Consider the following 16,309-nt stretch of genomic DNA (forward strand, 5'->3'; position numbering starts at 1 on the left):
ATGGACCACATCAATTACCAGTAAGGCACTGCAATACCAGGTCCATGCCTGGAGAGGACAGAGCAAGCTTTTTTTCCCATCTCCCAGTTGTGAAAATCCACTTAAGATATCGTCACCGGATAGGGGACATATTAGATATTAAACTGAACAGATACTACACTTAATCTTAGCCAAAAGGATAAAAAGCTGTGTTTTTTTCTGTTTGTTTTTTTAAAGAACTCCCATTGCAGCGTCCATCATAATCACAGGACATCATGACAAAAACCTGGCAAATCCAGTAAGCGTTGTTTGCATCCTTTATTAACATATCTTCTATCATTAATTTTTTTCTATAATAGAGCAGAACAATATAAACAAAGATGCTGATGTGAATACTGCTCTAGGATTACATTTTTTTATATGACATAAGCAGGGTGTTTTTTTTTTTTTAGTCCAATAATGCAGCTCTCCAGCAACTCTGTACTTATATATCTATAGTGTATGCAAAAATCCTGTTTTTTCTCCCCTTTTCCCTCTGATTTCAATCCCTGCTAAAATGGAACCAAACAAATAAAGTGTATCTCAAATGCATAGACCAATAATGGAGTAAACAGCCTTACACAATTCTATACGCGTCTTGGCGTATACCGATCACAGATGTAAAAAAACTTGTGCTACTGTGTATTTTCAGTATTTCATCAAGGCCAAAACTCACAGTTCCATGTGGAAAAAAAATTGGCCTTTAATGCACAGTACCATACAATCAAATGCCTCTACTATGAACATGCCATTAAAACAGGATGACTGGTATGCCCAGAAAGCATCATTTTAATCATAGAACATGCACTTTTTTTATATTCTAACAGAAAATATATTTTGTCTATTTAAGCAGTCAAATTACACAGGGGAGGTGAAGAGGGGGGGAAAAAAATGAAAAAAAAAAAACACAGGAGTCATCCTCTGTTAGACACAACTTTACATCTAAAAATTATTTTTTTGGGGATAGTTTATTAAAACTTCATGAATACAAATGATCCAGACCGAGGCTTATCAAAAACGTTGAACATAAAGTTTATACTTAAAAAAAAAAAAAAAGAAAAAGAAAACAAAAAACCCCACAAACAGAAAGCTGAATGTCCATTAGGGTAAATGTAGGTGGTATGTATATTTCACTTCTCATTCTTGCTATCAAGACTCATAGGACTTGATTGGTTGTTTAATTTTGCTTCCTTTGCATGGGAAGAATCCCGTTCTCGACTGCGTGATTTTCTGCTGCTTTCCTTGTCATGCGAAGACCTTCTTTTCTCCCGGTCTCGACTCCTTCGGTGAGAAGAGCGATCTTCTTTATAAGTACTATGTACCGTATTGGAATCTGGACTTACATGATTTTTACTGGACCTCCGGACCCTCTTACTCTCCGGGCTACTGCTGCGAGACTGCCTCTTTTTATGGCTTTCCTGCTCTGAGGTTTTTTTGTGAGAACTACTTTCTTCTCTTCTGGAAGAGTCTTTGCTTTTGCTTTGACTGACCTCCCTATCTGAAGATTTTGAGCCTCGCCTACTTCTACTTCTCTTATTTCTGGACCTCTCTGGAGTTCCCTTTCTCTCTCTGGACCTGGAACGACCTCTTCTCTTCGTTTCTCTGTCCCTGCTTCTTGCATGATCTTGACTCTTTGTTCTGTCATTGTCCCTACTTCTTGATCGAGCTCTTCTACTATTCTCTCGGCTTTTGCTCCTCTCCTTGGTTTTACTACTAGATGTATGCTTTGTTTTCTCAGATTCTCGTTCCTTGCTCTTAGCTTTATCGTGCCTCTCTTTGCTTTTGTCGCGTTCCTTGCTTTTACCTCGCTCTTTGCTTTTACCTCGCTCTTTGCTTTTACCTCGCTCTTTGCTTCTATCCCTTTCCTTACTTTTACTCCTTCCTCTTTCGCTCTTTGATGTACCATGCCGGGACCTTTCCTTACTCCTGCTTCTCTCTCTATCTTTTGCTTTGTTATTTGAGTGCTTGTCTTTATCTTTTCTCCTCTCGTGTCCCCTTTCCTTACTTCTTGAACTGCTCCTTTCATCGCGTTTGCTTTGCTTATCATCTCTGTTGTTTCTTAAGTTCTCTTTGCTGTCGCTCCTCCTTTCTGAAGTTGTTCTTTTTCTACTCCTGTTCCGCTTTTCATCGTGTTCTGCGTCTTTAGACTCCCTGTCCTTGCTGCTTGGTTTGCGGTCTTTACTTTTTCTCCCATGATCACCTCTTTTGTGCGGACTCTCAGATTCTTCTCTTTGATCTGATTGCTTCCTCTCTCTTCCTCGAACAGGACTTTTCTGGATGTCTTTGTCATTTAATTCACTCCTGTAAAAAAAAATAAAAATAAAAAATACACGTATATCAGCTATTCTTTCCAAGACATAATGATAAGTGTCCCAACAAGGAGAAACATAAATTACTAGTAACTGAAGGAAAAAAAAAAAAAAAAAGATTCTTGCCCTGTCACTGAGATGATGATGCCTAGTGTAAGACCGGCTCCTTTTAAATGGTCTACAACAGTCTCGATGACATGTCAAAAGTTTGGTAAAATGACACTTTAAAAACTTTGAAAAGTAATGAGAGTAGTAGTACAGTTGCACTTAGACATTGCCTATAGAGGCCCTCCAGCATTAGGCCAGGGTTGCATTTTCTCTATACCTCGTTGGTATGTGCACATGCTGTAAAATAAGATGCAACTGATGACGGTAAATTTATTGGGCTACATCCGGGCAGGTATTTTAGGAGGCCTAATGCAGCAGGCTGGATATTCTGCATCAGTTGCCACATAGGCTGAAATTGGGCACAGTGCCAGACCAGCATGGTTGCCCTCTGGCTTGGCCTTCTTGCATGACAGATGGCATGCTGGATTGCTGGACAAATGTAGACCTAGCTACAAGTGGGGGGAAAAAAACCCCTGAAAAAGCAACATACTTATCTCCCTTGATCCAGCGTTCTCCACTAGAATATCTCATTCTCTGCGTTCTTTGCATTTCCTGTCTCCAGTGTGGAGGGGTCTCACTTCTTCTAAAACGTTCTCTAGATCTAGACCTTGAGGGTGTACGGTAGCGCTAAAAATTCAAAGGAAAAAGTTTTAGACAAAGTTTAACTTCTCAACTAACAAAAGTGAACAGATGTAGAAGAGTGGGGGAACAGTGGTTTGTATGGGAGCAGGGTGATGGCTATAAAGAAGGGGAACATTAGTATTATTTATCGGATGTCACACATCACTTACATGATCTACTGACTATGTAAAAGGGGGTGTATGCATAGTGGACAGGACGGATGTGACTGCACCCTCTATAGATCTCTGTGGAAAAGGTTGTGGCTGAACAAGTAAAAGGGAAATAAATAACCAAAAGATTGGAAAGGAGGCTATCAGACGCTCTGTAGCTTTGCGTACAACCTATATAGAGAACCACAGTGCATGCTGCAGAGTATTACAACTATCAGCAAGTTGGACGACTCTAACCTTCTGATAGCCCCCTGTAGTGCCAGGGACGCTGTGGAGGTATGTGTCTTACCTTCTTCCTCTATGCCATTCCCGCACTGTAAGTTGGGGTAAACTCCATTCTGGAGCATCCTTAGGAGCACTGCTGCATCATCCGGCCCACCCCCTCCATCGGTTATCATTAGAAGGGGCAGGCTGGATGCCGTGGCAGTGCATGCTCTGGAGCTGGATTTACCCCGACTAACAGCGCGTGACTAACGCCGAGGAAGAAGGTAAGACATACCTTCCTTCTCAGCATCCCCAGTGGTACAGTGGTTCAGCTGGTTGAAGTCATCTAACCTTCTCATCATTCCCCTTTAAGAAAAATTCTGCAGATCTCCATATAACGTTGTGCAGGCACCTCTACACACTATAATTACATCATGAAACTGTGTGAATCAGCACTCCCATTCTATGGTCCCCATTGGGGTCAAGACAGGGATTAAACTGGATGATTCCTCCATGTACAAATCCCAGAGACAACTTAAGAGGGGAAATAAACACTTACTCTGGGGCCTCTTCCCTTGATCTTCCTTCCAGATCTGGTTACTAAGAGTCTTCGCTGATATAGTGAAGAACTAATGAAAAAATAAGAGAAATAAATAAATTTTAACCATATAAGTAATAGTAACACTGAAATAGGCATATTAGAGCCAGCTATCATTCACATTACTAGGGGTCAGAGTGTTCAGACCACAACTAGTCTCTAGATATCGTTGGGAGAAACACATGGTGGCACATTTCACTTCCCGTGTGTCCGTGATCTCTGTAGTGCACTACTGTGTGCCCATGCTGGCAGTACTGAAAACCCAGACCCCAAGCAATCTGAACTTTTGAGGTCTCTCTGACGTGTTAACATTTTTCTAAATGATGGGGACGCTTTAAAGTGTCCCTGTCGTTATAACTCTTAACTTCTAAATCAGCAGTAGATGTGATATAAAGCAAATTTGCAATATACATTCATTATTTATTTTTTTAGTTATCATGGAAAACACAGCACTTCCTGTTTTCTGACACTTTTTTTCCCCTCAAAAAAACGTCTGAAAATAGGAAGTCCCAGGCCATCTAAGCGCCCACAGAGAGAAGGCAGTCATATGATTGATGGATACATGCATACATGGATGGATACATACGATTGCAGCCTGGTCACTAGTGGAGAAGTGAAGGATTCTAGACATTGGCAGTACAAGCCTCAGGAAGCCATGCACACAGCACTCACCTTTCCCGCTCACGTTCTCGGTTGTTTACTCTGCTCTCATTCTCTTCGGCTCTTTGAGGGCTCTTTCTCATCAAAAACTTGTTTTCTGGTACAGTGGGGATCTCCTCTGGACGGACAGTGGATGTCACCTGAAGTTCTTGATCTTCATTTTCACTCTCAGAACTTGCAGAAAAAAAATAGACAAATCATGTTAAACCACCAATACCCAGGAAACAGAGCATGCGGCAACAACTCATGTCCGGCCATATGTAAACTAAACATTTAAGCAAATAAGAAGGCGTTTTCCTCCCTGTAAACAACATTAGTTCAGATGCTGTTTCACTAACCTCTTCAGTATCATCTGCCTGTAGGGGAACTTTAATGTCTAACTATGTACACAGAACTTATTACAAAAGTTAAGCTTTTATTTTGTGAATTAAAGAACTTGTCCTGTTCACACATCTCGAGGTTTAAGTTAAAGGGGTACTCCGGGCTGGGGGGCTTTTTTTGCCTATGGCCAGGGAGGACGTGGACAAGAGCAACGACGTCTACTTACCTCCCCGATTCTAGCGCTGGGTCCCAGATCGCGCTGCTCTGGTCCGCGCTGCCTGGCCGCTTTCCTGGTCTCTGACACGGGCTTGAGACGTGAGGTTTTAAGTCCTCTCAGCCAGTCAGTGGCAAAGGCGGGATCTGACTGGCTGAGCAGACTTGAAACCTTCTCCACGGCCATAGGCGAAAAAGCCTCCCAGCCCAGAGTACCCCTTTAAAACAACATCTTAAAATTCTGGCAATTGATAAAATCCTGCAGCCTTCAGGGGAAGGAGGGAAACTGATTGCCAAGTAGGCACTTACCTCTCCTTGTGCCCGCGGGTGAATGGCTGGAGCAGCTGCAGGACCCCCGCCAGGCTCCAGGGTATCCATGTCACAACCCGACTGATGGACTGGCCGCTCAACCAACCAGTGACTGGGGCGGGACGCTGCTCCAATCACTGTTTGGTTGAGCAGCCAGTCCGTCAGCTGGGTAAGGCATTTTACCCCCAAGTCGTGACATGATAACAACTCGGGGGAAAATGACTTTTGGCGGGGGTCCCGCGGCCGCTCCCGAGGAGAGGTAAGTGCCTACTTGTGATTCATTTCCCCCCTTCCCCTGCAGGCTGACAGATTTTATCAAATCGCCAGACTTCTCCTTTACAGGGGTTGGCCATCTTTATTCAACATTTTGCTAAAATTTATCTAACAAGAAAATGAGACACTTCATACACAGCATATGGTGGCCCGGTTGTCTGTACTAATTTAGCTCTGGGCCCTACACTGGTTGGATGGCTTCCCTTTTCGTGAGAAGGCATCCAATGGAGGAGGATATGACAAACTCATGGGGCAGCTATCTCTCTCCATGCACATCATCAGGGGTTCTGAATACAGAGAGAAGGGGTGAGCAACTGCCAGACACCTCTGCAGCAGCTTCTCTCTCAGAGAACAAAGGGGTAAGCAAGTTTAAATCCAACATGCCCAATCTTTTTCTTTCCCGACAGATAAAGAGTCCTCCATGCACATTAGATTAATGTGGAGCACAGGATCCCTGTTCTCCTGTTCAGTGGGATTCTGTGCTTTATCTATATGCCCCCCTGCAGACCAGGACACAGAATCTCAATTCACCTTTTCTTATTCTTTTTCTGCTTTTTTTTATCCTTTTTCTGTTTCTTTGAAGTTTTCTTATGTTTCTTCTTTTTCTTCTTTGATTTTTTCTCTTCATCAGAGTCAGAAGATGATTCTGAAGACGAGTCAGAATCGCTTGAGCCGTCGGTGTCGCTGGATGAGGAGGACTTGTGTCTCTTCTTCTCTTTCTTAGCTAACAAAGGTGAAAGATTACAATATTTTAAGATAATTCTTATGGGCGAATCCTTGTTGTCATACTACATCTACACATACTAAGGCTCCTTGTACACAGGCTCTGGCTTATAAAACTGCAATCCGGCCAACTGGTGTATACATTGGGGGAGATTTATCAAACATGGTGTAAAGTGAAACTGGCTCAGTTGCCCCTAGCAACCAATCAGATTCCACCTTTCATTCCTCACAGACTCTTTGGAAAATGAAAGGTGGAATCTGATTGGTTGCTAGGGGCAACTGAGCCAGTTTAACTTTACACCATGTTTGATAAATCTCCCCCATTATGCCTAATAATCTACCCCGCTAAATACTATCTAAGGGCACTTTTACACAAGCACATCACATACACATTGTAGTAGTGGCATTATGGATGCAATTCCTGGCCTGACTATAGATCTGACGACCCAAAGTGACAAGTTATGTGGTGTGGCATCATACTGGCAATACTTCCTGGGGGGAATACTTAAAGGAAGCCTGCCTACAGAATCGCGCAACCTTTCGACGCATTTAGCTGACAGATTTTTGAAGTTAAAGCCAGGAATGGATTTAAAAAGAGGAGAAATCTCAGTCTTTTCTTTATGACCTGTTCTCTGTTTATAGTCTGTTCCTGGCTTTGGCTTCAAGGATCTGTCAGATAAATCTCTCTCTGTAAACAAACAATTAGCCATTAACATTAGGAAATAGCAGGTTCTAGTTCAGGTTTTCAACCTGTGAACAAAGCCTTAGCTCAGTTTAAAACAGTATTAAAGGGAACCAATCACGCCGAAATTGCCCCCATTGATAAGGAAGCGTGCTGGTACATCAGCCAGCACGCTTCCCAAACATCCCCCTGTCCCCTCTGTCCCCTTTTTTGTTAGCCCGTAATCTTACTTTTGTGATGTCCCGCGCCGTATGCTAATCAGCCCTAAGTAGTCCGGGTGGGCTGAACTAGTCAAGGTGGGCTGTACTAGTCACGGGCCTGGGCGCTGTAATCACGCCCAGAGGGGCGTGATTCAAAGACCTTCGCTCCACCGACGTCATCTCTGGCCCGCGTTCACGTCGGCGGCGCGCCGCGTCTTTCGCATGCCGCGCATGCGCAGTACGGCGGGAGAAGACGCTGACGTACTGCGCGTGCGCGTCGTGCGGAAGACGTTAGCGGCGCTTGCGTTCCAACGCCGACGTCTTCCGCACGCCGCGCACAGTACGTCAGCGTCTTCTCCCGCCGTACTGCGCATGCGCGGCATGCGAAAGACGCGGCGCGCCGCCGACATGAACGCGGGCCAGAGATGACGTCGGTGGAGCGAAGGTCTTTGAATCACGCCCCTCTGGGCGTGATTACAGCGCCCAGGCCCGTGACTAGTACAGCCCACCTTGACTAGTTCAGCCCACCCGGACTACTTAGGGCTGATTAGCATACGGCGCGGGACATCACAAAAGTAAGATTACGGGCTAACAAAAGAGGGGACGGAGGGGACAGGGGGATGTTTGGGAAGCGTGCTGGCTGATGTACCAGCACGCTTCCTTATCAATGGGGGCAATTTCGGCGTGATTGGTTCCCTTTAAATCGTGCCTGTCACTTTAAAAATACCTTTGACATGTCAAAAGTTCTAATTGGTTGGGGTCTGGGTGTTCAGACCCCCCCCCCCCCCCATAATTGTTAGACAGAAGGAGAAGAACTCTGGTAAGCACTTCACTCCCCAGCTCCTTGCAATCTTCATTTCGCTACTTACAGTGGATCGCAATTCCTGCAGCGACACAAGGAGTGAAGTGTTTTTCCTGCTTCTACATAATGCTCTGTGTGAATCTGAACGCCCAAACCCGAACCCATGAAAACTTCTCACAAGTAAAAGTTTATTAAATTTATCCTTCGCTACAAAAACATGGCCATTTTCTTCCAGACACAGCACCGCTCTTATGTCCAGTTCAGGTGCGGTTTGCAATTAAGCTCCATTGACTTCAATGGAACAGAGTTACACCCAAACTGGATAGCGCTGGATAACCCCTCTAAAAGGCACAGTGTCCATTTAAAAAGTAAAAAGGTTTCCCTTTGGGTCTCTCTGCCTGGTTAAAGTGACTGTACCACCAGGCCCAGGCAGAAGCACTGGAGGCGGGCCGACCCACCCTTAGTGGGAGGAAACCCTAGTCCCTCTATGATAGGGTTCCATTGATTCTAATGGAGTCATGCCATGGAGGGGCTGGTGTTTCTTCCCACTAAGGATGGGTCGGCCCGCCTCCAGTGCTTAAGCCTGGGCCTGGTGGTACAGTCACTTTAAACTTGAAAAATAGGTCTATCCCTATTTGCATATGGTAAAAAACCAAGGTTTTTGGATTTTTTTCAATCCCTATGAAAATCTGCACTACGTGGGAACCGTGTGAACACTACATGGGTACTGTGTGTTATGTTTTAAAAAGAAAAAAAAATTCTCACATTTTGATTTCTGAACCTGGACGAGCTCTCCACAGTTCTGTATCCTGACTTCCGCTGATGGTTTGCTGGAGGCGTCTGTTTTCTGGTTCTCAATCTCCCTTACCACTTCCTGACCAGATATTAATTGCCCAAAAACAACATGAAGCCTATAAAGACAAAAGATGATGGGGGTCAATCACCAGACATAGCAGACATGCTAAAAAGTAAAAGAAGTATGCGAGCAATATTTACCCGTCCAAATGAGGCGTTTGCTTTGTTGTTCTGAAGGGGTTCGGAGAAACCGAAGCAGAAAATGGAAAAAAAAATAAAGTCAACTCAATAAAATTTTATTCAATTCAATTAAAATAAGGGGGCACGTGGTGCTGAAAAGCGTGCTTAGAAGGAGGCAGAAATAGTCTGCTCATACATTCTCTCCTGATGTGATCAAGAAAGACTCACAATGTAAGTCTATGGGGCTCACATAGACAATGAGTGGGGATCCATTGCAGTCAGAACTCTCAGATCGATAAAACTTCATCAGGTCTGTGACATGTAGCATTTAATTGATATTAAAGTGTAACTGTCTTTTTTTTTTTGCAGAATTCAGTAGTATAAGCGATTTTAATAAACTCTGTAATAGGTTTTATTAGACAAAAAAGCCTCTTTCTGTACTCAAAAAGCAATTTCCCAGCCTCCCCCCCCCCCCCCCCCCCCCCCCCCCCACAATTCTTATCTGTGCATTATCAGGCAAATTCAGCTTCATTATAAAGAAGTCGGTGAAGACGGGTTCTGCGGTGTCCATTATATCCTATGGAGGGGGGAGGGGCCGCGTGAGATGAATGAGCAGGAAGAGGAGACATGAAGGTCAACTGTTTGTAGACTGTCTGGGCACCTAAAAGGCTGGATTAAGGGGTCAGAAAGGTCAGTGCTTATCTAGGAACTTGCAGGGTGTTGTGCTGTGCAGGACTGCTCCCTGCTCTCACTCCTCTCAGCCCCTCCCCTCTCCATAGACCATAATGGACACAGAAATCCTGCTTCTTCTGCAGTGAGGGGGGAACCTAGAAAATCAGCTTTTTCAGTACAGGAAACTCTTTTGGAACATAAAACCTATTACAGAGTTTCTTAAAATCACTTGTTTTATTTATTTACTTATTTCACTTTATTGTTTTCAGAAAAATGACAGTTACGCTTTAAAGAACGTGGTAGAACTCTGATAGTAGTGCAGGTGTAAGAAATAGTGGTGCGGACCTTGTGATATTTTTCTTGGACCTTGTGAACTTTTGATTCTTTACTAAGTATTTCCCAAGTACAAAGATTCGGCTGCATATGCAGCATTGCAGGACTAATCTGGTGTTGGAAATATGGATTGGGGATGTCCTAATAACTACTCACATGAAGAACTGTGATCCATTGGTGTCTTTGCCTCTATTGGCCATGGACAGCAAGAATTCCTTGTTGTGCTGAACCGAGAAGCTCTCATCTGGAAGAAAGCGACATCGCAGGTTAGAAAGCAGAGGCGTGGATTAAAGGTAACTTGTCATCACTTTTATGCGGAGTGAATCATCTTGGTGGTGCTTGGCATCTTCTCTCTGTCCCATCAGAGAGGGGTTATTCAGCTGTACCGTGCCGCCCTGTACCCCAGTCCCCTTCCTGGTTAGAGCTGCGGCTTGAAACGTGACGTCTCAAGGCAGCTCTGCCATTCAGCGGTTGTAGCGGAGTCCCGCCTTGGCCGCTGAATGGCTGAGCTGCCTTGAGACGTCACGTCTAATGCCGCAGCTCTAACCAGGAAGCTGTTGCGGGACGGGGTAACGGGCGTCGCGATCCAGTGGCCGTCGCTGGAACCGGGGAGGTAAGTCGCCACCGGCTTCTATTTCAACCCCCTCCCTGGCCGTACACAGATTATACTGTATGGCCGGAGTACCCCTTTAAGCTCCATTCACTTCGATGGAACAGAGTTACAAAACCTGCACCCAAACTGGAGACAAGAGTGGTGCTGTCTATGGAAGAAAGTGGCCATGTTTTTGTAGCGATGGATAACCCCTTTAATTATTAAATCTGTCCATTTGGTTATAGGGCGAGATCTGTTAATCAAGGGACTGGGAACCAGGATGACTTGTGGTTCTGGCAGCAAGAAAGTGATTTCAGGTTTCCTTAAAAGTAGCACATAGCAGTATGAGACTATGAGGGGTCGGTTTGTAGTCTGTAACCATGGAGACGACATATCTTTATCCATTTGATCAACATTAAGTAGAAGACTAAAACAATATAAATGGGTTACATACCTTCAAAGAAGCCTCCATATATTGACTCTCCGCCTCGCCCGTTTCCTGGAAGTAGAAAAATCGCACAGTGTAATAGTAGTTTACCTCCAAGACAAACGGAACCCTGCGGACAAACCTTAGCCTACCTTCACTAAAGTCTCCTCCCTGGATCATGAAATCCTTCACCACTCTATGAAACAAGCAGTTCTTGTAATGCAGCGGCTTCTGTGTGGTTTTCCCAATGCCCTTCTCACCTAGGGAGGAAAACAGTGAAAGACACAGAGGTAAAATAAGATGCGAAGCTATAAGAATGAGCTCTAGATCCGTGTTTACCATCCAGGTACAGGGCAGACTATGTGGGTTATAGAGGTTTTTTGGCCTAAAGAGAAATTACTGGCCATCTAGCTGGGAGACTTAAAGTGTCACTGTCATATTTTTTTGTTGTTGTTGTTGCAGAAATCAATAGTGCAGGCGATTTTAAGAAACTTTGTAATTGGGTTTATTAGGCAAATATGCCATTATCTGCATTCAAAAAGCCTTCCCCCAGGCCCCCCCCTCCCTCCCTCACTGCTCATTATCAGGAAATCTTGACTCTTTTACATCAGTCGTGCCCTGTCTGTTCTATGGAAAGGGAAGGGGGGAGGAGGGAGATTTGTTGCCAGCAGAGAACAAAGGATTACACAGCAGGACCTGTGTGAAAGCTGGTATTCAGAGGTCAGAGAGGTCAGTGCTGACTTCAGAGGAGATAGCCCGGTGATGTAGCTGTAAATTAACTCTTTGTTGTCCTGTTTTGGTGCCTCATCTCTCTCCACCCCTCCCCTCTCCATAGAAAACCATGAAGACAGGAGGGAGAGCTTCAAATTGCTTTTTCATAATAAAAATTTATTTTTCTGGTAATAAACCCAATTACAAAGTTTGAAATGACAGTGACACTAAGGTTTGTTCATTGGGGTCACAACAATGTCCTTTTTTGAACGCAGCTTGAGGCTGGGTTCACACTACGTATATTTCAGTCAGTATTGTGGTCCTCATATTGCAACCAAAACCAGGAGTGGATTAAAAACACAGAAAGGATCTGCTCACACAATGTTGAAATTGAGTGGATAGCCGCCATATAACAGTAAATAACGGCCATTATTTCAATATAACAGCCGTTGTTCTAAAATAACAGCAAACATTTGCCATTAAATAGCTGCCATCCACTCAATTTCAACATTGTGTGAACAGAGCCTTTCTGTGTTTTTAATCCACTCCTGGCTTTGGTTGCAATATGAGGACCACAATACTGACTGAAATATACGTAGTGTGAACACAGCCTCAAAAGGGGTAAAACACGTGCCCCCCCCCCCCCGCCCATTGTTATGAAGATAGTCGTGGGTGGGCATACACAGAGACCCTCGAGGGGTCGAGCTCATACTCATACTTGTCCCCTATCCTGTAAATAAGGGACAAGTAGTTTTAGATCGGATGAGCCCCTTTAAGTGACCTAAAGGAGCCCCAGCATAAATGTTCCCATGTAACATCTTTCCTAAGGGGCCTATTCCACGGGAGCGATAATCGGCCAAATCGGCGGATTATCGCTCGGTGGAATAGAGAAAACGATCAGCCGATGATCGTGTCATCGGCTGATCGTTTATTTAGGGCCATACCTAAAATCATCGGTCACCCACCACGCATCGCTACGGTGGAATAGCGGTGTGCGGCGGCGACTGACGATTTGAGAAGCAGCATACATTACCTGGCAGGACTTCTCCTCTGCTCAGTCTTCCTCCACGGGTCATTGGCTGAGCAGTCTGACAGCTCAGTCAGGCCGCACGAAGCTGATGCTGCGCCGCAGGACCCAGGGAGGAAGATGTAGCGGAGGAGGAGTCCTGACAGGTAATGTATGGTGCAAGGGCTGCAAGGGCATTGGTAGCGATGTCCCTGCAGCCCTCGCTTAACGATCATCGGGGCCGTGGAATAGGCCCAGTAAACGAGCGCAGATCTAGCAGATCAGCGCTCGTTTACATCGTTTATCGGGCCCCCATCGGCCCGTGGAATAGGGCCCTTAAAGTCACATACACACAGATGCATCCACCAACCTGTGCAGAGACATCGGAAATTTTCACAGGTTTTTGGACAAACGTCTGTAAACAGTTCAAAGACGACTCTTCCAGCTGCAAGAAAAGAAAACACTGGTTAGAAACCTCCCTGAGCAAGAGGCGGTGTAGGCTTAAGGACAGTCCTGCAAATACTACAAAATCCCCCAAACCACAAAGCACGGTCTCTTACTCAAATATGATTCCACAAGTTTTGGGGTAGCACAGCATCTAGAAGAGGTCTAGTGAGTAAGTGCCCCCTGAATGCAGCCTGCAGCTCCCACTAGGCTGATGAGCCAAGAAGATCACTGACAGCTCCATCATTATAAGGGTGAATTAACATGGGACAGAATGGCTGCCAAAGCCAGGAATGGATTAGAAAAAAGGAGAAATCTCAGGCTTGACCTGATCTCTGTTTATAGTCTGTTCCTGGCTTTGGCTTCAAATCTCTGTCAGATAGTCTTTCTGTATAAATGGACCCTTCCATGGGCCGATTGCAGGACGCTTATTTGTGCAATAGTCGGACCATTTAAAAGGCCTTTACTATAACAGAGCCCATGATGTCAGGTCTTCGTCAATGAATTAGAAGGCAGCGCCATCTTCCATACAGCATAGCTATAACGTATAAGTCACTTACCTGGTACATTGTTGATGGTTATGTCAAAAAAACAGCGAGGCCGCTGCACCTTGACCCCCATGATTTCCACTGAAAAAAATAAAATTAAAATATTTCAGCACCCAACAACAGCATGTAGTAAATGTACAACATTAGGGATGAGCGAATTAAAGGTCTTTTCCAGTGCTTCAAAAACATGGCCACTTTCTTTCAGAGACAGCACGACTCTTGTCTCCAGTTCAGGTGCGGTTTGCAATTAAGCTCCATTCACTTCAATAGAACTAAGCAGCAAAACTCCGCCCAAGCTGGAGACAAGAGTAGTGCTGTCTCTGGAAGAAAGTGGCCATGTTTTTGTGGCGCTGGATAACCCCTTTAACAGTACTAACAAAGTGCTTTGTTAGGGTCTGCTTGTTGGCCTGCTGCCTTTGAACTCCATGCTGCTCTGTGCCAGCAAAAGCTGCATCCAGTACTGGGAAGTTTCCCATGACTGGATCCAACTTTTCCAGGCACCAGGAGAGGAGTGGCATAGAGTTCAAAGGCAGCAGGCTGACAAACCAACCAACCACCAAGCCTAGCACAGTGTTCATTCGCTCATCCCTATACAATATACATCTCCAACAAACTCTTCCTACCCTAGGCACATGAACATGTTACTGGTAGGCTCCGTTCACACTCCCCCCCCCCCCCCCCCCCCCAAGCAGGTTTGGCGCTCGTGCGCAAGCCCTACTATTCATAGATATTGAAGGCAGGATTTGGACGATTCTGTAGTGTGAACAGAGTCTAACTGACTGACTGCAGGTCTTAAAGTGACTGTACCACCAGGCACAGGCTGAAGCACTGGAGGCGGGCCGACCCACCCTTAGTGGGAGGAAACCCTAGCCCCTCTATAATAGGGTTCCATTGATTTTAATGGAGTCATGTCATGGAGGGGCTGGAGTTTCTTACCACTAAAGGTGGGTCGGCCCACCTCCAGTGCTTAAGCCTGGGCCTGGTGGTACAGTCACTTTAAACAGTCACTGGCATTATACCATATGTCAAAAGCTTTGCAGGGTTGGGGTCCAGGTGTTAATTCCTGCAACGTTCCCCCCTATAGCTACATTTCTCTTATTACTCCCATACAATAATCCTCTCCTCTGCACAGGGCCCTGTTCACACTACACAAGGTGTTTAAGAACAGAAAGTAACCTGTAAGCCTCTTCGTAAAGATGAAAAATGATGAAACCCCCAAAAGAACATTTTTTTAAAAGGCCAATGAAGTCTGTCGGTCGCCATACAGATCAGTCTTACAGATGCCAACCTATTGCTCAGACAAGCCGTGGAGAGAAGCACGCAGCTGAGCGCTTCTCTCCCTGCTGTATGTAACACAAAACATGGCAGTCCATCCCGTAAGCGCCCACTTCTCCCAGCAATGAGTGCAGATATGAACATCCGTGTCCCTTTTATATAGTCTGACTCCTCGGAACCCTGACCGGTTAAAGAGAAAGCGCGGTGGAACTATTCTTCCCTATTCAGTCAGCAGGGCATAGCTAGGATTCATGGGGCCCCTTGATTCCTGCACATACTCACCTCTCCTGGTGCGGTCCCCAGGTGTTCCTTCGTTCTCCCATGGAAATACACGTCATCTTATCATCTAATGCTGGAATGGGGAACAATAGGCCTCTGGCTGTTGCAAAACTACAACTCCCATCATGCCTGGACAGCCGAACAGAAGGCTACAGGTTCCCCATCCCTGGACTAATATGTTACAAGCCCCAATACTGTGTCTACAACCTTAGGCTACTGTAAAACTACAACTCCCAGCATGCCTTACAAGTGGGGGCTCATGCTGTACAGCTCATGCTGCAGATACTAATGCATGCTGGGAGGTGTAGTTCTACTGCAATAAATAGCTCCAAGGGAAGTACCAGCATATGTTAGCACTGGGGCTGATCAGGCTCAGAAGCTCAGGTGCATGCTGGGATTTGTAGTTGATTTGCAATGAATGAAAGCCTGTGTATAATATCAGCCCCGGTGCATGCTGGGATTTGTAGCCATAGAGCAGATTGTTAGTTATAGACTGCTGTGTAGCTGGATCTGTGATCAGAAGGAGGCCCGGTTGCAGGAAGCGATGTGTGCATGCAACAAATACGTCCTGGCCACTTACCGGAAGGCGGACGCCGTGGAAGCCGAGGGTCGGCTCGGTTTTTTCCCCTCTGCAGGTGAAGGACTCACGGAAGCGGCGGCAGAGGCGTGCGGGAGCCCAACTAATAGCACACCGGATCCGCCTCCCTGCTCACCACTGAGCGCGGACACCACACAGACATCAGCGAGCGAACGCCGAGCCAATCGTTACTCAAACTGCAGCAGTGCACTGGGAAGATGGCCGCCCCGACGGAGGTCACGTGACCAAGCTGCGCGTA

At 45.5% G+C, this 16,309-nt stretch overlaps 1 protein-coding gene and 1 non-coding gene across 2 annotated transcripts; both read right to left on the reverse strand.

Annotated features, from left to right (window-relative positions):
* Positions 1 to 190, reverse strand: LOC138802253 (U2 spliceosomal RNA). Its single transcript, XR_011364722.1, has one exon. It is a non-coding gene; the product is annotated as a U2 spliceosomal RNA (small nuclear RNA).
* Positions 191 to 703: 513 nt separating this feature from the next.
* Positions 704 to 16,305, reverse strand: PPIG (peptidylprolyl isomerase G). Its single transcript, XM_069982853.1, has 13 exons — positions 16,054 to 16,305; positions 13,932 to 14,000; positions 13,298 to 13,372; positions 11,363 to 11,470; positions 11,238 to 11,282; positions 10,348 to 10,435; positions 9,208 to 9,237; positions 8,977 to 9,122; positions 6,336 to 6,528; positions 4,701 to 4,862; positions 3,990 to 4,059; positions 2,926 to 3,062; positions 704 to 2,319 (listed from the first exon to the last, which is right to left on the reverse strand). Exons 2-13 carry the CDS (start codon positions 13,990 to 13,992, stop codon positions 1,149 to 1,151), a joined length of 2,286 nt encoding a protein of 761 aa, XP_069838954.1. The 5' UTR covers positions 13,993 to 14,000; positions 16,054 to 16,305; the 3' UTR covers positions 704 to 1,148.
* Positions 16,306 to 16,309: the final 4 nt, after the last annotated feature.

Source organism: Dendropsophus ebraccatus, chromosome 9 (assembly GCF_027789765.1).
Source record: "Dendropsophus ebraccatus isolate aDenEbr1 chromosome 9, aDenEbr1.pat, whole genome shotgun sequence".
Classification (NCBI taxonomy): domain Eukaryota; kingdom Metazoa; phylum Chordata; class Amphibia; order Anura; family Hylidae; genus Dendropsophus; species Dendropsophus ebraccatus.